Source organism: Rhipicephalus sanguineus, chromosome 7 (assembly GCF_013339695.2).
Source record: "Rhipicephalus sanguineus isolate Rsan-2018 chromosome 7, BIME_Rsan_1.4, whole genome shotgun sequence".
NCBI classification, from domain to species: domain Eukaryota; kingdom Metazoa; phylum Arthropoda; class Arachnida; order Ixodida; family Ixodidae; genus Rhipicephalus; species Rhipicephalus sanguineus.
This window is the reverse complement of record NC_051182.1, coordinates 74373982-74400198: the sequence shown is the minus strand read 5'-3', so window position 1 is coordinate 74400198 and position 26217 is coordinate 74373982. Positions and strand designations below refer to the sequence as shown.

The following is a 26217-nucleotide window of genomic DNA, read 5'->3' as shown; positions in this document are numbered from 1 at the left end:
GCTTTTTGCAGTTCCATAAACTTGGCTGTACACTGTCGAACATACATTCGTATAGGCCATACATCTGGATCGCAATAAAATCCCGCCATACGAGTCTGCCGTAAACAGTGAAGGCCATTTAGGATAACCAAGTCGCTGCAATCCGTTTTGATCCTCTACTGGCAGATATCTTATACCATGTGGATCTAACGGTAAATACTCCTGTATCGTCCTTTGAAATACAAAGCAATCCAAAGCAATGTAAGAAAACGTGGTCTGTAGTGTCCGTTTTTTTTACAGATAAGCCATTCTAGCTCCCAACGTAAAAGAAAAAGACGACAGTCTTTTTAATTCCCTTGGCAGACAATGTACCCGTGTGAAGCTTAAAAAAGAAAGACTTCGTGGCAGGAGCCACTTGCATTCTCTTCACCCGCTTAAGCACATCTTGCGCTTGGCCTCCACTGTACGTGGTTCGGTATAGAGGTACAGGTTGAAAAGCATCGCATACGCCTTTGTACAACGTTTCACGTGTCACAGAAAAGAGGTACTCGTTAGGAATTCTAACAGATAAAAAGCGTATACTTAAAATAACCTCCTTATGATACCTGCAAAGAGCACCTGTCATGTGATTCATACCGACCACTTATCCATGTAAAGCCCGCATCAGTCTCAGTTGGCAAACCATACTCAGGAAAGCGTCACTTGTGTTGCAGAAAAAAAGGAACCTGTTTACGACTTGGCGTATGGAAAGGTGTGGTAACCCAAACACTTCGTGTCTCACTCGTCTAAAGAGATTACTTTGACTGCATCTCTCGCACTTCAAGGGCCACATGGAAACAGCGAATACGTGATGGACCTTCTGTATGTTCACCCTTGAACAATGCAATACTTGCAATACACACCAAAGTATTGAGGCAAAGAACAGATTCCAAACAGTCGCTCTCGAAAACACTGGCAGATGATTACCGTTCTATCCATTGGCTTTCAGCTGCATTTTTTCCCTTGTTCCTGCCAGTAGTTCTCATTACCTTTATAATATTCCAGCGGGACACCAAGCTACATAACGGATGTGGTCACCCACTTAATATTGGCAAAATAGTCTGGTCTTGCACATGCTTTGCTTTCTGTGAAATGACAAGTCAACGTACTAATGCACCGTTTGGCTTCAGCTTTGTATGTCACATACTCGAGACAGACGCCATCTTCACCTGCTACTGCAATTTGCATATTTATTAAACGCAAACAAATTGCTACCGGTGACGAATGTAACGTCCATAATGTCAACAGCGCTAACTTCTTTGTACAAATCACAACACAACTTCAAAAAATATCAAATGGGCCTAGAAGTGGGTACGATTTACCGGCTGTTACTGCCAAATTTATTAGCCGTTTCCCGCTATTTTCAAAGCGTAACATGTGCAGAGGCTTTATGTCGACTCTAATCTCATTTTATAGGTACGCGCGTACAGTGGATTGAGTATTGTAACATCTTTTTTGGTGCAACGTAGCGCGTGGCAGTGCGCAGCGCACTCTGATCTGAAGCTCTATCGTTAGCTACACCTACATAACGGCTTGGACAAAAACGAGTGCAGTGCGCAGGAAATATATGCCATCATACTAGTTCAGTAAGGCGTACGAATTCATAAGTCTGTGTTCTCTTGTGAATGGCATTTGCGCAAGAAAAGAGCAGGGACACCAAGGAAAGAAACCAGGAAATACATGCAGACTAACTGAAATATTCTTGCCGGAAATACACACACACACACACACACACACACATATATATATATATATATATATATATATATATATATATATATATATATATATATATATATATATATATATATATATATATATATATATATATATTGTTAAGACGTTTATTGACGGCGACATTGACGGCGACGATGCACAACGACAGAGCGCAGACTCGCAGACTCTCACGAGCACGAGCACGACGAGAGGCGTGCTCTCCGAGAATAGGCGAAGAGGGTGACCCACTAGGAGGCGCTTGAGAGGACGACCCATTAGAGCGTTGCAATGCTTCTCTACAATTACCCCGGGTACGAAAAGGGAGCCGCCTGGCGACCTAACAGCTGGTCACTATGAGCGGGTCATGGTAGGGCTTGAGGCGCTTGAGGCGCTTGAGAGGACGACCCATTAGAGCGTTCCAATGCTTCTCTACAATATATATATATATCAGAGCTGGGCAGAGATACTCGGAAAAGTATTCCGGAATACAGATATCGAAATACGTGTACTGGAAGCCTAGGATACTTATACTGAGATACATTTGCCTTTAGCGTAATGGGCTATTTCGGAGATACTTTTGAAATGTGACGAAAAAGTGTTCCGGAATAAAGATACAGCAATACGATACTGGAATGCTTCGTTTTTTATTACAAGGATGTTCGTACTCCGCAAAGACATTTATAAGTGCAGAAATATGGTGTAAATTAAGTTGCAGGGGATTGAAACTTTCAATTTATTTGTTTATTACAGCACTCTACAAAGTTACAAAGTACATAATTAGTAATATTGACATATTTACACATATTAATCGCAATAAAAAGTACGCTATTTGTCAGCAACAGTAACAAGCATTGGGCACCGAAATTGACATGCTTGGTGACAACTAAATGAGCTATGCTAGAAATAGCATAGTTAAGGCAAATCACTCGAATCACTAATGAATACCAGTGAATTGAGAAAAAACATACATTAATTTTGCACATAGGATCTGCTTTGCTAAGAAGGTTCCTGTGTGAGCTTCTCAAACAGGCTGTTTTCTAGACAGCGTCGTTTCGGCCTCAGCACAAGACTCGCGAAAGAAAAAAAGTCTATCTAGCACTGCATACGAGCACAGGTTCGTGTTATAGTAAATGAATACCGCCTTCATAGCCGGATAACCCTGTAGCGTGGCGATATCTCTTCTTGGGCCAGCTAGATACGGAAACACTTCCTCCCTCACGTGGGTTCTTCTCACCATTCAGAAGCCGAAGTCGGTCCCCATCTTCGGAATCCTCAGCCGTCTGGCCCGGTCGGCTGGGGATTCCGCTGCCCATATAGGCCGGTCATAACTACCTACGCGTGATAGAGCCCAATATGTCGAAACTGCACAATTCAAACATTGGCTTCGTAAAATCACTTTCTTTGGGGGCGGGAGGGTGTAAGCACTCCCATGTCGCCCCTGCCAGCTCTTAAACAGACGAGTAAACAGGTACAGCTGCTCAGAGCACCCCATCAGAAGCTACAGCAATCACTCGTCGCCTGGGTCGAAAGGGTAACTCTTCAATAAAGCTGTCAACACCACCGACGCTACCAGCACCCAATTCAGCAAGCCGCAACCGGCGAAGTCGGCTCCAGCGGTGGGGGATCCTGGTACAACAATAGACCGTTCCACGCTTGTAGTCAATTAGGAACGCACCCTGACACGCTGGAGAGGTGGCTGAAAGCGCGACAAAGATAGCCATTCTCTAGTTACTCCGGCCGCGACTATGGCAACTGCTTTCAGAAGTGCCGCCGCTTTGAGAACTGAACGAACGCGCAACACTTCAAAGCCTCTGTTCCAAGGCGGTATCCGCGCGGGAGGTCACGTAATAGTGGCTTGCCACCCAAAAAAAATTAGGCGCGCTGCACTGGCCTTGATAGACAGCGACTTTCATCGGCAGATCGACATCGACACTGCATCCGCGATTGTACCGTCTGCGGCGTCGAGGGCTTTACCACATGGGGTCATTCTGTGCTTGAAGGGCAACCATGGCCGCTCTTTCTGTCGGCGACCGGCGGCGCGCTTTTGCTTGTCTTGGCACAAAAACACATGAAAAAAAACCTGTAATTCCCCCTTGGAAACCCGCGTCAACTCATTTCCGAGAAAAAGAAAATATAACGAGATAACCGCGTCCTGCATAGTATCGCGTTACAAGCGATAGATCGTAAAAGTATTTCACTACTGAGATACAAATACAATTTTCAAATGTATCTCGATACAGAAATACAGATACTCAAAAGTATCTCTGAAATAATATCGCGATACTCTTGCATCTCGATACTGCCCAGCCCTGATATATTGTCACGTGGTCATGACGTCGACGAAGACAGAAGTCGGCGTTTGCAGGATGAAACTGTTTATATGGCCGAACTTGTGGCCGGAGAATGAGAACTAGAACTACAGCAATACACGCTGTACAATGATAGCGGCGAACAGGGCGTCGTCCGTCGATCAACTGACAAGCGGTCGAGCGCGTCGGCTTTTATACAGGCGCTATCGAACTTTCCAGCAATATCGGTGGTGGCGGCGTTATCTCTCGACAAAGCTGGGACATTCGCGTGCGGCACGCAGTCTCAACAAAACGATCTACTAAAATCGTGAAGCTTCTCGAACACTGCATCGCGGCCAGCGTCGAGCGTTGATAACTGTCCCTGCTGGTCAAACTCGAACACATCAAAATAAAAGAAGTGGTCGTGGCAATATTATATATATATATATATATATATATATATATATATATATATATATATATATATGGGTCATTCCATGCCAAGTGTCTCAGACGTGCCGCTCACACATCGCAGATTTTGCTGAGAAACTTTGTGCATTTTTCCTGTGCCAGATGGAGTATTGTGGCAAAACATTTTTTTCTCGCAAAAGCTTTTGAAGATCACGGCGCCCCCTCGAAGTTCGCTTGTATTCGTTAAACAGTGGCCAATAGAAAAATGTGTATAAAATCCATTTTTGTGTATTGAGTTTCTAAGCCACGCTTGCCCTATCGAGGAGGTTCTGTTAAGTTGTCCTATTTATTAATTCCGAAATATTTGTGTTTCACTACCTGCTACGTATCTACAAAATCTACGAAAATCTTTAATGTTCGTAATTTTTTTCTTCAGCTTGCTAGAGCTCTCCCAAACCATTCTTAATAATAGTATGTTTTTCAGGAAAGTGCATTTTAGTACAAAAATGTTTAGGGGTAAAATATACTTCAAATCTTCCTGAAAAACTTTGTGAAATTAGAAAATATATGCAATTTGTCGCATGTTTGAGAGTATTTCTCATACTGATGCGGTAATACTGAGACTGGAGTTCATCAAGTCGCTGGCAAATGGTGATGACGTCTTGAGTGGTGGCAAGATTTTGCGTAGCAAGGGCGTTAAAGACGACGGTGTTTATGCATTTAATAAAATGGCGTATGTGATCAGTCTGGGACATGGCGGAGTTAACACTCTTGCACAATGCAAGGACATCCTCAATGTACGAAGTGTACGATTCACCAGGCAGTTGAATGCGTTCATCCAACTTCTTCTTCACTGCCTCAGCATGAACTGTTGGGGCACCGAAAATCTCACGAAGCTGCTGCGTGAACGTGTCTCAGTCGGGAACATCTGTTTGATGGTTCCAAAACAAGATTTTCGCGACATCACACAGGTAGAAGGGGACGTTTCGCAACTTCTGTGGGTTGTCCCTCCTGTTGAAGTCACTGGCAAGGTCGAAGGCTTGTAGCCAGTCTTCAACGTCATCCCCTCGTAGACCAGAGAAGACCGGCGGATGGCGCTGGCGGCTGCTAATGGCCAGAGCGGAGGCTGAAGGCCGAGGCTGTACTAGGCCGGTTGCGTCGGACGTACCAGGATTTTCGTGAGCGGGCATGGCAGGTGGTATTACTCGACGTGCCGAGCGGTGCTTCAGCGAGATTGAGCGAGAGGACTGGGGGACCGAAAAGCACCATTCACTACCTATAAGGAACCGATTTATTCGAGTCGAGCTCGAGCTGACACACATGGATGATGATATATGTCCAGTTGACAAAGAAGAGTCAGTGACTGCGCTCACACTATCATTAAGAATGGTTAGGGAGAATTCTAGATAGCTCAAGAAAAAATCGCGAACTTTGAAGATTTTCGTGGTTTTTGAAGATACGTAGCTGGTAGTGAAACACAAAAATTTCGGAATTATAAATAGGACAACTGAACAGAACCACTACGATAGCGCAAGCGTGGTTTTGGAGCTCAATACACAAAAATAGATTTTATACACATTTTTCTATTAGGCACAGTTTAACAAATAAAGGGAACTTCGAAGGGGCGCCATGATCGTCAACATTTTTTCTTAGCAGAAATATTTTCCACAATGCTCTTTGGCACAGGAAAAAGGCACAAATTTTATCAAAAAAAATCTGCGATGTGCGAGCGCCACGTCTGGGACACTTGGCATGGAATGACTCATATATATATATATATATATATATATATATATATATATATATATATATATATATATTTATATATATAGACAATAATGCCAAGGAAAGTATAGGGGATGTTTTTACTAGTAAATCTAAGGTAGATGTGAAGAAAGAAAAGTGAACGAAGAGATAGCTTGCCGCGGGCAGGGACCGAACCTGCGACCTTTAAATAACACGTCCGATGCTCTACCAACTGAACACAGTTGGTAGAGCATCGGACGCGTTGTCGTTTTTATACAATTTCGATGTATGCGCTTGCTCTATCACATAAGCAACGTAACCTTTAACAAGTGGTGCAAAGTTCTGTTTTATTTCGTTTCGCGTTTTCTTTCAAATATTCGTATTTCCAGGAGCTCGAAAAGCTCAGTTAGGAACTTGGTACTTCTTTTATTTGTAGAACATTTGTAAAATAAATTTTGTGATAACTAGTTACCATGTGTTTTGTGCCGCACTGAGTGCCAACATAGTAATTTTTAATAGCGTGTCTGGGCCATTGTTTCCTTGCTAATAGAATGGAAGTGCAAATACTGTTTGAGACGGCAAAAACGATGGGTCGTTTTTGCCGTCTCGAAAGAACGGCGGTGTCAATATTGTATTTAATATTTTCATGTAACTTTCAACGATTTTGCAACTTTTAGTACTCCTTATGTAACAGGTCCGTTACACGTAAAACCTCTGCTTTATTCAAACCGTACCCGAGTGTCTGGGAATCTTCCAGATTTTTTCAGAATATTCCGATAAGACTGGGCGCTGAGCGCGAACAATAGAGTTTATTCTGGAACTAACCCAGGCAGCAACGATAATGCTGGAACGTTCTATAATACATGTGTAAAAGCCGACGCATTTCACAGATGAGCAGTTAGTCGACTGTTCATCTGTGTCGACTACTCAGTGCTTAGGACGAAACTATAATGCGTGCAAAAAGTGCCATTAAACGGGCCGTCTTTAACGCAGGGGAATAGATTATTTTCATGCATATATTTACAGTAGCCCAACCGCTCGCATTGAATGGGACGGACAGAAATAGCGAGAGACAAATTGATGCCTTTCAAATGATTGCAATAAATGGGCGTGGTTCATAAATTTTGGAAATTATGCCATTAGAAATGAGTGGCTTTATTAAATAAGATTATTATATAAAAATACGAAGTAAGCGTATGATATGAATAGCCGTACGAGCCAAGCTTTATAAAAAACTGTTATAAAAATATCAGTTAAAACTGAAGGCTCTGGGGCCCTAAATGTCGGAAAAATGCACTTGTTGGTAGTGACACATGGCGAAACCTACAGCGGTAACAAAAAACACGGAAAAAGAAAGTGACCACAGTACGATGTGCTTTCATGCCGTTCTTCTCGTTTTGCGTCACTTCTCGTGCAACAATGGAAAATTAAGTAACGTCAACTCGTCTTCTTTACTGTTCTGTTTACAAACATTACTTGAGAAATTGATTCTTTGAGACAAAATTTATCTGCAATAAATAGATTTATCTGATAGAGCAGGATTCGCGAACTATAAAAATCAGGATATGAAAGGGAGACAGAAGCATGAAGAGATGCAAAATTCTTGAAAGCTGGGTGTATCCAAATCTGTAAAACGAGCGCAGTTTGCAATAAACTTTGTTCTTAGTGACTGCGAAAGTGGGGCAATGCATGCGAAGAATAACGTTTCGTTAATAATAGAGGAGACACTCACAAAGGTAAACACGTAAGTCAGACTCCTCTTCACCCAATCGCCATTTTTGTATAGGTATCTTGTTCTGACGCACCCCACATTGTACTTGGACAGTTTCTGTGAGTATCCCACGAGGTAGAGATTCTGTTGGCTGACTGCAGGCTGGAAACAGATTTCATATCTTCAGATGTAGGAAACCTATGCTGGCATGGATAAAAAAGTATCGGAGAAGAAAACTATTATTATGCAGGGTGTTTTTAGACAACATATTTTAAGAATAAAAAAATCCGCACATCCCACGCACCGTGGGAGTCGATGTTATGCGAAGCATGCGGCCGGAAGGTGACTGTGGCGTAATTTTTTTTCTGAGCGACACGTCACAAAATGACGCTAAAGATTTATGTAAATTTTATACGCACACATATATTGCCACGCCCACTTCTTGTCTTGTTTTGATGTATTCGGGTTTGACCGGCAGGGACGGTTATCAACGCTCGACGCTGTCCGCGAAGTAGTGTTCTAGAAGCGTCGCGATTGTAGTAGATCGGTTTGTTAAGATTGCGCCCCGCACGCGAATGTTCCAGCTTTGTCTAGAGATAACGCCGCCACCAGCGATATTGCTGGAAAGTTCGATAGCGCCTGTATAAAAGCCGACGCGCGTGACCGCTTGTCAGTTGATCGACGGACGACGCCCTGTTCGCCGCTATCATTGTACAGCGTGTATTGCTGCAGTTCTAGTTCTCATTTTCCCGGCCACAAGTTCGGCCCAAATAAACAGTTTCATTCTGCAAACGCCGACTGCTGCCTTTGTCGACGTCACGATCACGTGACATCTGGTGGAGGTGCTGCTTCATGATCCGGACGCCATCGCGGAGCGCTGACCCAAGCCCAAGCCGCGAAGAAGACGACTCTAAGGTCAACCCGGATCCTCGAACCAGCCGCCGGCAGAAGGGACTACAACCAGAGTACGGGCTCCTTCCCGAAAACGCCAGGCAGCCGAAGACCGTCACATCTACCGCCGAGACGATGACAGACCAACTGCCAGCTACAATGGTAGTAATGCAACAGCCAAGGGAGCCACCAACTTTCCGTGGATCGTCTTTTGAAGACCCGGAGAGCTGGCTGGAGACGTACGAGCGAGTCGCCGCCTTCAACCACTGGGACACTGAAGAGAAGCTGCGCCACGTCTACTTCTACTTAGAAGACGCCGCGAAGACGTGGTTCGAGAACCATGAATCGAGCCTTCAGTCCTGGGACCTCTTTCGGACGACGTTCCTCAATACCTTCGCGAGCATCGTCCGCAAGGAAAAGGCCGCTGCTTTGCTGGAGACCCGGGTGCAGCTGCCAGACGAAAACGTCACCATCTTCACGGAAGAGATGACTCGACTTTTCCGTAAGGCCGACGCTGCGATGGCGGAAGACAAAAAAGTTCGCCTGCTCATACGGGGTGTCAAACAAGAACTTTTCGCGGGACTTGTCCGCAACCCGCCCACGACGGTCGCCGAATTCCTCACCGAGGCTACGACTATTGAAAAGACATTGGACATGCGGACGAAACAGTACAACCACTCTCCGCTGTCTGCAACCTATTCCGAAGTGCACTCACTAGCCACCGACGACTTGCGCGAAACCATCCGAGCGATCGTGCGGGAGGAGTTGCGCAAGCTGTTACCTTCGCCGCAGCCTCAAGTGGATTCCATCGCAGACATTGTCCGCGAGGAAATCAAAGAGTCACTGGGTGTTCCTCAGCCGGCACCGCCGCAGCTTCAAGCAATGAGTTATGCTGCTGCAGCCCGACGCAACGCCCCCCCCTCCTCGCCCGCGTCATGACGCCGCGCCGCCCCAGCAGTTCCGCCGCCAGGCACCACCGCCGCCACCACCGACGCCATACCACCCGCCAACCGGCCAGCGATACACGCCGAGGAAGACCGACGTTTGGCGCGCCCCCGACCATCGTCCACTCTGCTACCACTGCGGAGAAGCTGGCCACACCTACCGCCGCTGCCAGTATCGACGGATGGGACTGCGTGGGTTCGCCATCGACGCGCCGCGTCGACAGCAGGGTGAACGACCACGTGACATCGCCGACTATCTGGCAGGAGTGCATTGGACCCCCGAGGACCTTCCCGATCGCCGTCGCCAGGCCGCTACGCCTCTCCCCAACGCCGCCAGTACACTGGCCCGTTCCGGGGCCGGTCGCCTAGCCCGTATCCGGAAAACTAAGGGCAGCAACCGATGGAGGTGCGGTTGCTGTACGACGAAACATCGAAGATCCTCCGCCGCCGACGACGACGCCACGACGAAACCTTGAAGACCCGACGCGAACCAGACAGAGCCCTGACGACGAAGCCTCGCGGACCGAAGCGGACCTGACAACGCAACGGGGAAGCAGCGGAACAAACCGACGTAGCCGTGACCCGACGCCACGACCTAACTGCAATGCAAGACGACGAACTAGCGACCTCGACGTCCTTATCGACTGCCACAACGTCACAGCTCTCGTCGACACCGGAGCCGACTATTCTGTCATCAGTGGACCGTTCGCCGCGAAGCTGAAGAAGGTTAAGACCGCTTGGGAAGGCCCCGAAATCCGCACCGCTGGAGGCCATCTGATAACGCCGATTGGTGTCTGCACAGCGAGAGTCACCATCAATAACCGGACTTATCCTGCGAGCTTTGTAATCCTACAAAACTGCTCCAGGCATGCAATACTTGGAATGGACTTCCTAAGTGAACACGGCGCCGTCATCGACCTGAGGTCCGAGTCGATAACACTAACCTCAGATAAAGCGCTCCCGCCCCGCGTGACGCCAGGGAACCATGCATTGAATGTGATAGAAGAGCAGGTGACCATTCCGCCGCTTTCCAGCGTCATTATTTCCGTCGGCACCGAAAAAGCTGAAGACATCGAAGGTGTCATCGAGAGCGATCAGCGTTTGCTGCTAGATCGTGACATTTGCGTCGCAAGGGGCATTGCTCGGTTGCATGAAGGAAAAGGAAGCGTGATGCTAACGAACTTCGGCCAGGAATACAGACACCTGAGCAGGGGCACGACGATTGCATACATCGAAGAAATCTCGGCCGTCAGCGATGCGTTTGCATTTTCGGATTCTGACGAAGCTACGACGACGATCCCTGAGCCACCCTTCGACGTAAACCCAAGTCTTCCCGCTCGCCAACAGCAACAGCTTCGACGCCTTCTGCAGGAATACAGGGACTGTCTCTCGTCGTCATCGCGGGTCCGACAAACGCCCCTTGCTAAGCACCGCATCATAACAGAAGAAAATGCTCGACCATTCCGTCAGAGTCCCTACCGGGTTTCGACGCGGGAACGGGAGGCCGTTAAGAAACAAGTCGATGAAATGCTACACGACGACATCATCCAGCCGTCCAACAGCCCGTGGGCGTCTCCCGTGGTGTTAGTGAAGAAGAAGGATGGGACCCTACGTTTCTGCGTCGATTATCGTCGCCTGAACAAAATCACAAAGAAGGACGTGTACCCTCTCCCACGGATAGACGACACCCTGGATCGACTCCACAACGCGAATTACTTTTCGTCGATGGACCTCAAGACCGGCTACTGGCAAATTGAAGTCGACGAGAGAGACCGAGAAAAGACCGCCTTTATAACACCGGACGGCCTGTTCGAGTTCAAGGTCATGCCTTTCGGTCTTTGCTCGGCACCTGCGACTTTCCAACGAGTCATGGATATTGTATTAGCTGGCTTGAAGTGACAGACTTGCCTTGTTTACTTGGACGACGTCGTTGTGTATTCCTCGAACTTCGACGAACACCTCCAGCGACTTCAATCCGTACTTCAAGCAATCAAGAACTCCGGGCTCACCCTGAAGCCAGAAAAGTGCCGCTTCGCGTACGAGGAGCTCTTGTTTTTGGGTCACGTGATCAGCAAGACTGGAGTGCTCCCAGACCCGCAGAAAACAGCTGCCATCGCCGCTTTCCCGCCACCCACCGACAAGAAGGCCGTGTGCCGATTTCTCGGCTTGTGCGCCTATTACAGACGCTTTGTCAAAGACTTTTCACGTATCGCCGAGCCACTAACGCAGCTCACGAAGACCGACGTCGAATTCAGGTGGCAAACAGCGCAAGTCGACGCATTTCATGAACTGAAACGACGCCTGCAGACACTGCTTGTCTCGTGCCCCCGTCGACCCACCAACGCCCGACGACCAGGATGATGACAGCTTCTTGGGAGCCATAAGTACCGAAGACTTCGCCGAACGACAGCGAGCCGACCCGGAACTGAAGGGTCTAGTGGAATACCTGGAGGGCAGGACCATCGTTGTCCCAAAAGTATTCAGGCGAGGATTGGCATCATTTTCCATGAAAAACAACGTCCTCGTAAAGAAGAACTTCTCTCCGGCCTTCGGGACTGCGACCAGAAATTTTGCATGCCCTGCACGACGACCCGACGGCTAGACACCTCGGACTTTCCCGAACGCTCGCACGAGTACACGAAAAGTACTACTGGCCGCGCCTTGCCGCCGACGTCACTCGCTACGTAAGGACGTGCCGAGACTGTCAGCGACGGAAGACACCGCCCACAAGAACAGCAGGTTTCCTTCAGCCGATCGAGCCTCCTCGGCGACCATTCCAGCAGATCGGGATGGACCTCCTGGGGCCGTTCCCAACGTCCACTTGCGGAAATAAATGGATCGTCGTGGCTACCGACCACCTCACCCGCTACGCCGAAACAAAAGCCCTGCCCAAAGGCAGTGCCGCTGAGGTAGCCAAGTTCTTCGTTGAGAACATCGTCCTTCGACACGGCGCCCCAGAGGTTCTCATCACCGACAGAGGTACGGCGTTCACGGCTGACCTGGCTCAGGCGATCTTGGAATACAGCCACACAAGCCACCGCCGCACCACCGCGTACCACCCACAGACCAACGGCCTCACCGAGCGTCTAAATAAGACCATCGCCGACATGCTGGCCATGTACGTCGACGTCGAACACAAGACGTGGGACGCCATCCTTCCGTACGTGACCTTCGCGTACAACACGGCCGTACAGGAAACGACGCAGATGACACCATACAAGTTGGTCTACGGACGGAGCCCGGCAACGACGCTCGACGCCATGCTACCAAACGTGACCGACGAGGAAAACATCGACGTGACCACCTACCTACAGCGCGCCGAAGAAGCACGACAGCTCGCCGGCTTACGGATCAGGAACCAGCAGACGACTGACAGCCGCCACTACAACCTTCGCCGACGCCACATGGAATACCAACCCGGTGACCGTGTATGGGTATGGACGCCAATACGCCGACGAGGACTTAGTGAGAAGCTTCTTCGACGATACTTCGGACCGTACAGGGTACTTCGACGCCTCGGCGCACTCGACTATGAGGTTGTCCCTGACGGCATTACGAACTCTCAGCGGCGCCGTGCGCGTCCTGAAGTCGTCCATGTCGTGCGCCTTAAGATGTTTTTTGCGCGTTAGCGAGCCTGGGGACTCTATTTTTTTTTTCCTTTGTTCTTGTAATTTATTTGTGTATGCACTTGTTTTTTTTTCTCTTCTATGTTCTTTCACAAGCATCGGGACGATGCTTTTCAGATGGGGGCAATGCCACGCCCACTTCTTGTCTTGTTTTGATGTATTCGGGTTTGACCGGCAGGGACGGTTATCAACGCTCGACGCTGTCCGCGAAGTAGTGTTCTAGAAGCGTCGCGATTGTAGTAGATCGGTTTGTTAAGATTGCGCCCCGCACGCGAATGTTCCAGCTTTGTCTAGAGATAAGGCCGCCACCAGCGATATTGCTGGAAAGTTCGATAGCGCCTGTATAAAAGCCGACGCGCGTGACCGCTTGTCAGTTGATCGACGGACGACGCCCTGTTCGCCGCTATCATTGTACAGCGTGTATTGCTGTAGTTCTAGTTCTCATTTTGCCGGCCACAAGTTCGGCCCAAATAAACAGTTTCATTCTGCAAACGCCGACTGCTGTCTTCGTCGACGTCACGACCACGTGACAATATGTTGAAGAGCCGCATATGTGTCATATAAGCGGTTGTTTACGGTTGGGCACTGCTGCCAACTGCAACGTCGCTATTACCAGCAGCAGAAGCGGTAAGCTGATATGTAGTACTTTTACTTGCCCCTTATTATATAGAACGCACGCACGTTTCATAAACCCATGTGCATGTGTGAAAGAAGTTCTTGACAGTTATTGAACAAGGTCATCATCACAGTGATATAGTGTGCGCCAGCAGCTGGTCATGACTTGTTATAGGATCCGGTCATGATCGCGGTGACGAGGGATCCATGTGTTGTGAAGTACGTGGTATAGCAGAGCTGTTGGAATTCGTGGATGCCTCGGTCATTTCGTCGACAAATTGTGAGTCGATAGAGCCGGCGACATGTCGGAACCTGAAGCCACCCTTCGCGTTGGTGAAGTATAGGCCGTCGAGTCTGGTATGCCTGGATAGTGCTACGTAGACCAACCACAGTGGACGGCGCTTGTCGTATTCGTAGACTTCCTGGGTCTATGTGGCCTACGTTGCCTAGTCTATATATTAGATGCGAAGTATCTTAAGGCGGAGCTCAATCCGGTGGTGGTGGTGGTGGTGGTGGTGGTGGTGTGCGGCGTGACCACCCTTACTGCGCATGCGCATACCCTCTCCACGCACCTCCTCTCCACTCACCCTCTCCCCTTCCCCTCTCCATCTTCCCTTTCCACTTTCCCTCTCCACTTTCCCTCTCCCCTCCCCTCCCTCTCCTCTCCGCTTTCCCTCTCCCCTCCCCCTCCCTCCCATCTCCACTTTCCCTCTCCCCTTCCTCTCTCCACTTTCCCTCTCCCTTCCCCCTCTCCCCTCTCCCTCCCCCTCCCCCTTTCCACTCTTTCACTGAAACGCGGGCTAGACATGCCGAAATCCTCTCCTGCGCAACGCCGCGATGAGCTCGAGCGCATGCGCGTCCCCTCCCCTTCTCCCTCATCTCCTACGCTGCCCCCTCTCGCCCGCCTGTCGACCGCGTTCCCCGCTCGCCCTGTGAGAATTAACGGCCGCGCTAGATGGAAGATACGACGCGCGTAGCGTCCCTCTTCGCGTTCCACGACGCGAGGTCGGTAGCATGCCCAACGAACGCCAACGAAACGCGATCGTGCAAGTGCTCTAGCTTCGCATCGCCTCATGGTCCCCTTTAGCGGGAGATGGTGTAATTTTTTTATATATAGAAGCGGTACAGCGCGATTTACTTGAATCTTACAAAAACAGCAACCATGTCAATCATGTCATGTCAACCATGTCATGTCAATCATGTCAACCATGTCAAAAATATCAGTGAATATTTTTTCCCTATGTATCGTACATGTGTATCTAAATTTGTACAGATGCGTATATGTGCATATGTATGCATGCGCATGTGTTTATATAGATGCAAACTGTGGGTATTTTTCCCTTTTTCAATATGTTTTTTTCTTCTTTTGTATAATTAAGCTACATTTCAGTATCACCTTTAGTCCTATATTTATTACTGTAACGTTGCTGTTTTCTATTTAAAAACAATGCTGTTCAACGTTTTGTTGGCTATTCACACATTTCGCTGTTAACTATGCTGATGCCATATTACTTAACGATGTTAGCTACTGACATGTTTTCTGTTCAAGATTTAGTATGTGCACCAAGGACGGGCGCCACGTGTGCCTCGATGTCAAGCCCTGCCTTGTGTTTTTTGGTTTCCGGCCTCTGTCAAGCTGCAGACCGCAGCTTTTAGCCCTGGAACCCATTCCAAATGTATTTGGAAAAAAATAAAGAATTTGAATTTGAATTTGAATGTAAGAGCAACATTTCCGCTAAAGAAAGTGAGGCAATAAAGAGCTTGGCCAACAATGCAGATATTGTCATCAAACAAGCTGACAAAGGAGGAGCGATTGTGCTTATGAATCGAGAGGGCTGCATATCTGGGGCTTACAGGCAGCTGCGTGACGATACCTTCTACAGACGCTTAGAACATGATCTCACCACTGAATTTAAATCTGTTTTAAAAGGAGAAACCGAACAACTCGTGGCAGATAAAAAATTAACTGACAAAGACATGTCTTTCTTGCTCCCGCTAAGTCCTGGAGCAGGACGGTTCTATCTGCTGCCAAAAATTCATAAGGCAGACAACCCCGGAAGACCAATAGTGTCGGCTATAGGTTCTCTATCTGAAAAGATTTCCTGTTTTGTTGATAACCTCATTAGCGATATCCCGCAAACTTTCTCCTCCTACATCAAAGATTTTGGCGATTTTTTACGTGACATTGCTCACTTAACTGTTCCTGAAGGATCCCTCTTGGTTACTCTAGATGTGCGTTCACTGTACACCAACATTCCCCACGAGAATGGAATCCGAGCTGTTCGTCAGGAATATGAGCGTTTGAGCTCTGACCGCTCCATTGATGGCGCAACGTTAACTACATTACTGAAATTATTTCTCCAATATAATAATTTTGAATTCAATAATGAGTATTTCATACAAGTCAACGGGACATCTATGGGAACGAAGATTGGCCCCAGTTACGCAAATATATTCATGGGTGTGCTGGAGAAAGAAGTTTTGGGCAGCCAAGCACTAACGCCACTTCTTTATAAACTATGCATCGATGACATCTTCCAAACTTGGGAACACGGCGAAGATGCATTACTTTCATTTATAGCAGCGTTCAACAACGTTCACAATTCCATATCTTTCTCACATTTGTTCTCAGAGGAACGCGAAGATTTTCTAGATATCACTGTAATTTTACGGGACGGGCGACTAACAACCACGCTTTTCAAGAAGCCTATAGATAGGCAACAATATCTGCATTTTCAAAGCAGTCATTTAAAACACTGGAAAACCAGCATCCCATATAGTCAGGCACTTTGCTTCAAACGTACATGTACAGATGAGTTCGACTGTCACAAGAACTGCACCTCCTTGAGAGAATCCTTAAATAAACAGAAGTACCCAGCTCGTTTAGTTGACTACGCTTTCGCAAAGGCTAATGATGTCGAGCGCGAAACCCTTTTAGAGTAACCGAAAAATACTTCCACGACACACGAAACTAACCTTGTCCTTACGCATTCAGGCCTCCGTACAAGGTTGTATAGGTTGTATTCTACAAAAACTTCATAATATCCTCATGAAAGTCAGCGTCTCCGAACCCTATTCCCAACTCCACCAAGAGTAGTCTACAGACCCTCTAAAAATTTGCAGGACATAGTCACATCTAAAGCTACTAAACCAGTACGTTCAGGCTGTCACCCTTGTGGGAAATCACGCTGCAAAACATGTGCACATATGACGACCTCACTTTCAACTCACAGCACCGCCTCAGGTTTCAGCCTCAAAATTAGGGGCAACTTTGGCTGTGACACGCCCAATGTAATATATCTTCTGGAGTGTTCTGCTTGTAACAAGCAGTACATAGGCCAAACCGAAACCAGCTTCTGGCTGCGTATCAACAATCATAAGACACATGCATCTTCCCTTCCTAACCTACCTTTATCAAAACAAGTTACGCTTCCCGGTCATTCCATCAGCAAGATTAAAGCTACAATTCTAGAATCAGGGTTCAGCTCTCATCGTGACAGAGAAGTTCGGGAGTCATATGTCATCCACAAATTCAACACTATTACTTTTGGGCTTAATGAAAGTCCCGGCGCTCTAACGTTCCTGCGCCCGTAATGTGCCATGCGCATTCATGCACTTTAAGTAATCTTTATTGTACCCGTATATATGTTTTTTTCATAGTAATTGTAGGTCCTGCTTTGCACGTATATATATATATATATATATATATATATATATATATATGTATATATAGGTGGAGCCAACACTGGAACCACAGACGTTAATCTGATATGGCGCCTGTATTGTAGGAGTACATATGTAGTGCTCATTGCTTTCTTGCAAAATTTGATAGCAAGCACCACAACCACGATTGACGTTGCACCAATATTACGCCTGCGTAGACTGTTTTTCCAAACCAGTTTATAGACCTGGCGGGCCTCAGTGGTAGAATACCTGATTGGAACGCAGAATGCTTGGGTTCGCTTCCTACTGGGATCCTAATTTTCGTTCTTTCCATTCGTCAAGTCAAGGCTGCCGATGTTGGTTTTTCTTAACGCTCTCGCATTTAAGTTAGCGATGTCTGTTCTCACTGTTCCTGAGTAGATATAAACACACAATCACCTGTGGCGCATACCCGTACACCGCGGCCCGTGGAAAACGGGTATGCGCCACACGTGTCTAGAGGAAAGGGTTTGACGACATACGCGGCAGGATTTTCACGTTATTCATGTCATGACCCGACAATCATATTTGTCAAATCCTCTTACCCTCCCATGCGAATTTTGGTGTACACTAGGTTGAGGAGGCGATCATGAGAGCACCCAGACGTAGGCGGCTAGATAGATAGATAGATAGATAGATAGATAGATAGATAGATAGATAGATAGATAGATAGAAACGCTCAAAGTGCCAAAGCTTCGCTAAGAAATGCTTCGCATTTAAAAATCGTATGACAGTGTGGGTGGGATGCGGAGTCGGTGAAGGACGGATCCCAACATAAAACGAAACGATGTTTATTAACGTAGTAGCAGCAGCAGGGCAAGCATGCCGATGCTGCGCTCCGGAAGGTTAGAGAAACAAACATGAAACGAAGCTTGGTAGCTTGGGTTATATAGCCGGCAGTGGTGACGTAAGCCTCCGGTGAAACTGCGTGGCGCTGTCTTTTATCGGAAGCGTGTTGCAGCAGGTAGCTGTGTCACGCTGGGCTAATCAGTGGCGAGACGGAGGCTGCGTAGGTCTGTGCGCAATGGTCGCCACATCAATCCCTCCCCCCCCCCCCCCCCGCGGAGTGCAGAGCCCTCAGGGTCTGTAGAAATCTGGGAGGCGTACCAGACGTCCAGAGCGTGTCGTGAAAGAAGCGGGCTGCGACGTCGGTGGCTGTGGAAGGACGCCAGTTGAAAGAGTGGCGCTGCCAGGTTCGTTCGCCGCGATGTATGCGGGCTTGAGTCGGTCAATCGAGACGCGGACGTCGTTCCCGTTCAAGCGCAAGGTGAAGTTCTTGTCGTCGCGGTGGACGACTAGATAGGGTCCGCTGTAGGGTGGCTGGAAAGGCCGGCGGACGGTGTCGTCGCGGAGGAAAGCATGCGTGCACGATGCTAGCTCTTTGAACACAAAAGGTGTGGGCTTGCTATGGTGGGCTGCAGGGGACGGGCGTAAGGCAGCGATGGTGCGTCGGAGCCCTGCGACGAAGTCGGTGGGGTCTGACGTCGTAGTGCTGGATGGCAGATCTGCGATAAATTCACCTGGCAGGCGGAGTGGTTCCCCGTAGACGAGCTCTGCTGGCCTAGCATGGATGTCCGGCTTGAAGGTGGCGCGAAGACCGAGGATGACAGCTGGGATGGCCTCGAGCCAGGTTGAGTCCGGGTGGCACATAATGGCGGCTTTGAACTGTCAGTGAAAACGCTCGATCATTCCGTTGGCGCAGGGGTGGTAGCTCGTGGTCCTCAAGCGTTGAAACCCGATGGTCAATCCCAGGAGCCTGAATAGGTGAGACTCAAACTGTCGCCCTTGGTCGGTGGTTACGCGGCGGGGAGCGCCGAAACGGGCAATCCAGCCGGAGAAGAAGGCCGAGGCGACGTCTTCCGCGGTGATTCCCTCGAGAGGCCATGTCTCGGGCTATCGAGTGTAGCGGTCGATGGCGGTGAGGCAGTAGCGGTGGGGTCCTGCCGGGGGAAATGGTCCTATGATGTCGAGGTGGACGTGCTCGAGCCGACCTGAGGGCTGAGCGAATGTTCCGAGTGGGGACGTGGCGTGCCTGGTGATTTTTGCACGTTGGCACTGAATGCAGGAGCCCGCCCATGTGCGACAATCCCGCTGCATGGAGGGCCAGAAATAGCGGTCAGCCACGAGGCGTGTAGAGGCACGTATGCCGGGATGGATGAGGTTGTGGAGCTGGTTGAAAAGACCACGGCGATGGCACAGGGGCACGTAGGGCCTGCTTCGTCCTGTCGACATGTCGCAGCAGATAGTTCTTGCCGACCCTGGAATGGGGACTTCTTTTAGCTGAAGTGAGGACGTGCCCTTGAGAAGTTCCTGCAGCTCGGCGTCCGTGGTCTGAGTCTCGGCGAGGATGTCTGCTGTTATTTGCACCGAGCTGATGGTGGCCACACGTGAAAGCGCGTCGGCTACCATGTTGCCTTTCCCGCTGATGTGTTGGATGTCGGTGGTGAACTGTGCAATGAACGAGAGTTGGTTCTGCTGAACAGGCGGGAGTTTGTCGCGACGTTGGGAGAAGGCGTACGTTAGAGGTTTCTGGTCGGTATAGATGGTGCAGTGCTGCGCTTCGAGAACGTGGCGAAAGTGCTGCACTGCTTCGTATATCGCCAGAAGTTCTCTGTAGTAAGCTGGCGAACTCGAACGGGCAGCGGTCGTGGTTTCGTCGGTGGAACTGGCCATTGAAGGGCTCACCTTCCGAGCTGAGAGTTTCTTAGAAAAGAATGCCAAGGGGTGCCAGGTGTTGTCCACGCGTTGCATCAGGGCGGCGCCGACGGCGAAACCAGAGGCGTCCGTGAAGAGTCCCAAGAAGCTTCTGGGACGGGATGGGAGAGGAGCGTGGCGGTGCAAAGAGCAGTCTTGCATTCCTCAAAAACTTGCACCAAAGTCGGTGTCCACGTGACGGGTTGGTTTCCACATAGACCAGCCAGGACATCATGAAGGGGCGCCTGGTAGTCGGCGGCGTGCGGTAAGAAGCGTCTATAGAAGTTCAGCATGCCGAGGAAACGGCGAAGGTCTTTAGCGGTGGTGGGTTGAGGGTACTTTTGCAAGTCAGAGATGCGATCAGGCAGGAGTCGAGTTCCCTCTGACGAAACTTCGTGGCCGAGGAAATGGACGGTGGAAGCGCCGAGCGCGCTCTTCTGGACGTTGACGAGCAGGCCGTGGTCGTCGAGGCGTTGGAGCAACAGACGAAGGTGCCCGTGGTGTTCTTCGGCGTCACGTGAAAAGATCAATATGTCGTCAAGATAGACGAAGCAGAAGTCGAGGCCACGGACGACTTCGTCGATGAAGCGCTGAATGGTTTGCCCAGCGTTCCTAAGGCCAAAACTCATGAAGGGAAACTCGAACAAGCCAAACGGGGTGATTATTGCAGTTTTCGTGACGTCGTCCGGGTTGACGGGTATCTGCGTGTAAGCCTTCACCAAGTCTAGCACGGAGAAGACGTGGCAGCCATGAATGCGATGGGCGAAGTCCTGTATGTGGTGGACTGGGTACCTGTCCGGGATGGTGCGTGCGTTGAGGGCGCGGTAGTACCCACATGGTCGCCAGCCAGCGGTCTTCTTCGGGACAAGGTGAAGTGGCGAGTGCCATGGGCCGTCGGAGCGACGGGCGATGCCTTCTCGGAGCATGGCTTCGAACTCTGCCTTGGATAGGCGCATGCGGTCTGGGGCAAGGCGACGGGCACGGCAAAAAACCGGGGGGCCTGGAGAGGTCTGGATGTAGTGCAAGGTGGTGTGCTGCACTTTGCGTGGCAGTCCGCTTGGGCGCGTCAAGCCGGGAAACTCGGCGAGGATGGCATGGTACGGCGAGTGATCATCAACACTGTGGACCTTGATGCCTGGCTGTTGGGCGGTCGATCGCTGGCCTGGTGTGGAGTGTCCGGTTGTCGCGTCGATGAGCCGGTCGTTGCGGCAGTCCGGAAGGAGGTCGGAGTGAGCCAGGAAGTCTGAGCCAATGATTGGCTCGGCGACGTCGGCGATGACAAAGTTCCAGTGGAGGTCGCGGCGTGAGTTCTTGAGCTGGATGTGCAGACGCAGCGAGCCGTACGTCTTGATTGCGGACCGGTTTGCCGCGCTGAGCTCGGAAGATGTCGGCGGGTGAGGGCCTTGAAGGTGAGACCGCGGGTAGCAGCAAATGTCGGAACCGCTGTCGACCAGGTAACGCTGCTTCGTGATCTGGTCGGTGACGAAGATGCGACGGCCTCCGGGATGGCAGCTTGCGGCCGTCTCTACGAGCTGCCGTTGTCGTTTTCCGCATGTCCCATGGAACAAGGTGAACGACATTGGCGGGCTTTGTCGCCGAAGCGTCGGTGGTAGTAGCACGGACCGTTGATGTCAGGTTGCGGCAATGAAGTGGTGTTCCGGTCGCGGCTTGGCGAATGGCGGCGCTGTCGCATCGGAAGACTTTCACCCAGGTGTTGTTGGATGGAGGTGAGCCGTCGATCAATGTCGTCGATACGGCGCGCAAGCTCCGTGGTGTTCAGCGGTGCGGCGACAGCCTGGATGGTGGGCGACAACTGCGGTAAGGAGGCCTCGACGACGCGATCAGCAATTTCCGCAAGTTCGTCGAGAGGTAACCTGACCTGTGCCTGCAGAATTGCCTGGGCGTGCGGCGGGAGTCGTTGGAGCCACAGCAATCGCAGGAAAGAATCCTGTACGTGCATGTTGCCCGCGAGCGCACGCATGTGGCGCAGGAGCTGCGAAGGGTTGCGATCGGCGAGCTCAGCGGACTGCAGTTGTCGTATCTTTTGTTCTTCTGAGAGTGACAAGCGACGGATAAGTGCGGTCTTCAGGTGTTCGTACGCGTTAGCCGTTGGTGGGTTTGCGAGGATATCCCGGACCACGTTGGCGTAACGTGCGTCCAAGTGGGCGACGACGTAGTCGTAGCGGGTCCGGTCTTGGTTGATGTGCGCCAGGGAGAACTGGGCCTCGACCTGGGCAAACCAGACCTCGGGTGAGTCCGCCCAAAACGGCGGAAGCTTGACAGCAACACGCCAGGAAGCAGCGTGCGGGGTGGCTTCAGCAGCTGCGGGGCCGGTGGGCACGGCCTCGTTTGTGGAAGCGTTGCGAGCTTGCTGCTGTTGCTGGGTCAGTAGTTCCTGTTGGAGTTGTTGTACCTGATGGCGGAGAGCGGTGAGGTCTTCTGAGTCGGCCATGGCGGTGCGGTTAGTTCGATTTCCGGGTCACCAGATGTGGGATGCGGAGTCGGTGAAGGACGGATCCCAACATAAAACGAAACGATGCTTATTAACGTAGTAGCAGCAGCAGGGCAAGCATGCCAATGCTGCGCTCCGGAAGGTTAGAGAAACAAACATCAAGCTTGGTAGTTTGGGTTATATAGCCGGCAGTGGTGACGTAAGCCTTCGGTGAAACTGCGTGGCGCTGTCTTTTATCGGAAGCGTGTTGCAGCAGGTAGCTGTGTCACGCCGGGCTAATCAGTGGCGAGACGGATGCTGCGTAGGTCTGTGCGCAATGGTCGCCACAACAGTAAGGCTACTGTCGTGTTCGCACACGAACTTTGCGTCGGGGCAGAAATACTTTGCAGCAGCTGAAATGACACTGAAGCGACTAACTAGTAAAACAATTCACTTGCTTATTATTGTCTTCAGAGAAGTTATTTGGATTAGAAAGATTTAGTGCGGGACAGTAATGTGGTACTAATTTTTTAGCAATATCAAAATTTGCGCGTAATTTCAGACATTCATCATGGAATTTTATTGGGGATAAAGAAAGTGATTGCGTTCGGCGCGCGGGAACGCGACCATTCCGTAACGTCGGACCGGACTTCCCTGAGACAATGAAGTGATGAAATTTGAATGAGGGCGTGTTCTGGAACATCGTTTTGTAAACAGCCGCAAGTCATCAGTTACGCCAGCGGATCACATTGTCTATGCCTGCCTGGGGCGTCTGGTGCTTATTGCTTTCTTTTCGTGCTCTGCGCTAGAAAACCGCACTATCAAGATTTTTTTTCTGCGGAGCACAATAATTAGGGGCAGCCATTGCGGTGCTTTTATTTGCATACATGCGAAATAGTTTCTCGCGCCTGTTGATAGCATATGAACGAAACATACACACTCATCGCACAAGAAGATTAAGCTGTCTACTTGTGTATTTCAGTATGCTTGCCAATTTTCCTGACGAGATTCTGCTTCAGGGCACCGCGATTTAAATTTTGTCGCTTCTTTCCTATGAATAGTTCCGGTCTTACGTAAAGCGAGGCCGCGCTTTCTGCGCGCCGTGGACCGTCAGTTTCCATATTGGTATTTATTGCAGCGCTCGTTATTTCTAAAAAATGGGTACGATATAAATTATCACGCACTACACGTTTTCAATATATTCAACTGCCCTCGAGACAATTTTTTGAGGTTTTCCAATACAGGGTCATTTTAGTGCGGCAAAGTATTTCTGCCTCCTCATAAAGTTCGTGTAGGGAAAACCAAAGTCGCCTGACTGTCACATGCTATCCATAAAAAAGTCATGTATTGTCTAAGAAAACACCCTGCATAACCATCGCCACGAAGTGATCGCAAAACGTATCGCTGATCCCATTTCACAGGTACCCGTCACTTGTCTTCATCTTCTCCACGCGTTAAGATCAGAGACTGAAAAATATATGAAGTTAGCCAGATGACGTGATATTTAGAAAAATGGACATTTTCCGTCATTTTCATCTGATGGGCGCTGAAGGCATCTTAGCAGCGAGGTGTCTCGGAGCGGACACTGTCGAGAGAGACAATACAGCAGCGGCGCTCACTGAGGCGAAATTCTCTGGAGCATACTCCGACTTCAGTAACTTTGTCCTGCTGATAATATAGCAAACGTACGACATTTTCTTCACTCCCTGGTCTTTCAACGCTTTTAGACTTGAAGTTCTTTCACATATTCCAACCCGCCACGCTAGTCTAGTGGCCAGGGTGCTCGAGTGCTGACCAGAAAGTCGCGAGATCGAATCCCGGCCGCGGGAACTGCATTTCGGTGGAGGCGAAATGCTAGAGGCCCTTGTACTTCGCTTTATGTGCACGTTAAATAACACAAGATGGTTGAAATTTTCGGAGCTCTCCTCACGGCGTCTCTCATAATCGTACCGTGGGTTTATGGCGTAAAATCCGCACAATTATGTTTATTCACATATTCCACAAAAATAGCAGGAAATGCAGTTTAATAATTTGCTAAGAGTCGTATCACGGCTGGACATGAGAAGTGCGGGCCGTGTAAGCCGCATGATTGTCGTAATGAAAAGCACAGCGCCTGCTAAATGTGTTTAGCTTAGGCAGCCGTTACCAAGTTGGCGCTGAGTATGCAACTGTTTTTCTGCATTCTGAACATGGCAGTCATTTTTCGTGGATAATGGCGTGTGGCTGAACCCGGGTAGGGTGAAATGAATCGTGAAATAACGGCGTTTGTTGTTCCTTGAGGTAAACAGGTTCTTCCTTTGGTGACAATGCAAAACGCTTGAGTGGACAAGTACAACAGAGAACACGGCACGAGCATTGTATTCTGTGTTTTTGTAGTCCATTCGAGCTCATTGCGCTGGAACTATGTCACGCGAAAAACGGTTCTGCTACGTGTACGCCGATGGCCTGGTGCGCAACCTGGTATAGCATCGCGAAAAGGGGATATGGTCGGTTGGTTGCAAAAGTGCTTGCGCCGGCGCGCCATGTGCACTGTCCGATAAAATTTTGGCATGCATGCAATAGCGGATTCCAATAGCAGAGTGGTTCTCTGACGCGCATGCGACAGAGGGAGCCGCCACAACGTTTACAGGCCGGCGACAATAATTGAAAAAAAAAAGGCGTGCTAACCATTAAAACCCCACGAGGTTGCTGGGCATAAATGCGCAACAACCTGTTCGGATTTTCACGCTGTCCTACTGCGCATGAATGCGCTTTAGTACGAAACCCGTCATAACTACGGTGATTTTCGTACTTGTTAGATGTTAATAATCGCCCGTCTCGTGTTCTGAACCGGACATGAAGTGATAGGAGCCGTCAGCTCTACCTAAATAAGGAGGGATGCTCTACTGACAAATCGCTGAAGGGTTTTGTTCATATTTAACTCTGAAACCTTCTTACCAAATGGTACAAATGTAAATTGTCTTTATTGCTGTTCACCTGTCTCGTCTACTGTTCGCCCTCTTTAACCTCGAGTGAAAGCTCCGAATCCTGTTACCACTCTTTGTAGTGGCCATATTAGATCTCACATGCGTTACGCCGCCTCGGGACGCCGAGTAGGATGACAGGTGAAAAAGTCAGAGCTTCGCCATAACGACGAAACAATGAATGCGATAGAAATAAATTGAAATGTTACACGGAGTGATGCTACCAGCCAACTCCTATATTTTCCCACCTAGCGTCAGTTTACAAAATGCCGGCCTAAGGATACGTGGCTAGGATAGCGGCCTTCGCGCTATGTATCATTTCATCAGAAAGCGAGTGGTGAGAACAAGTACAGGGGTGTGACCCGTTTCCTGCTCTCTGTAAGGATAAATCGCGCGCGACTGCGCCCAATCTAATAAAGTGCGGACTCTACTTAAGTAACGCAGCCATCCGTAGGGCTCCT

At 49.3% G+C, this 26217-nt stretch overlaps 1 protein-coding gene across 1 annotated transcript in view; it reads right to left on the bottom strand.

Moving 5' to 3' along the window:
* LOC119400727 (uncharacterized) overlaps positions 1-26217 on the bottom strand; it is a 66803-nt gene that overhangs the window by 32372 nt on the left and 8214 nt on the right. The window contains exon 2 of the mRNA XM_049417419.1: positions 7912-8052. Coding sequence (XP_049273376.1) covers positions 7912-8052 — 141 coding nt within the window. The remainder of the gene's footprint in view (positions 1-7911; positions 8053-26217) is intronic.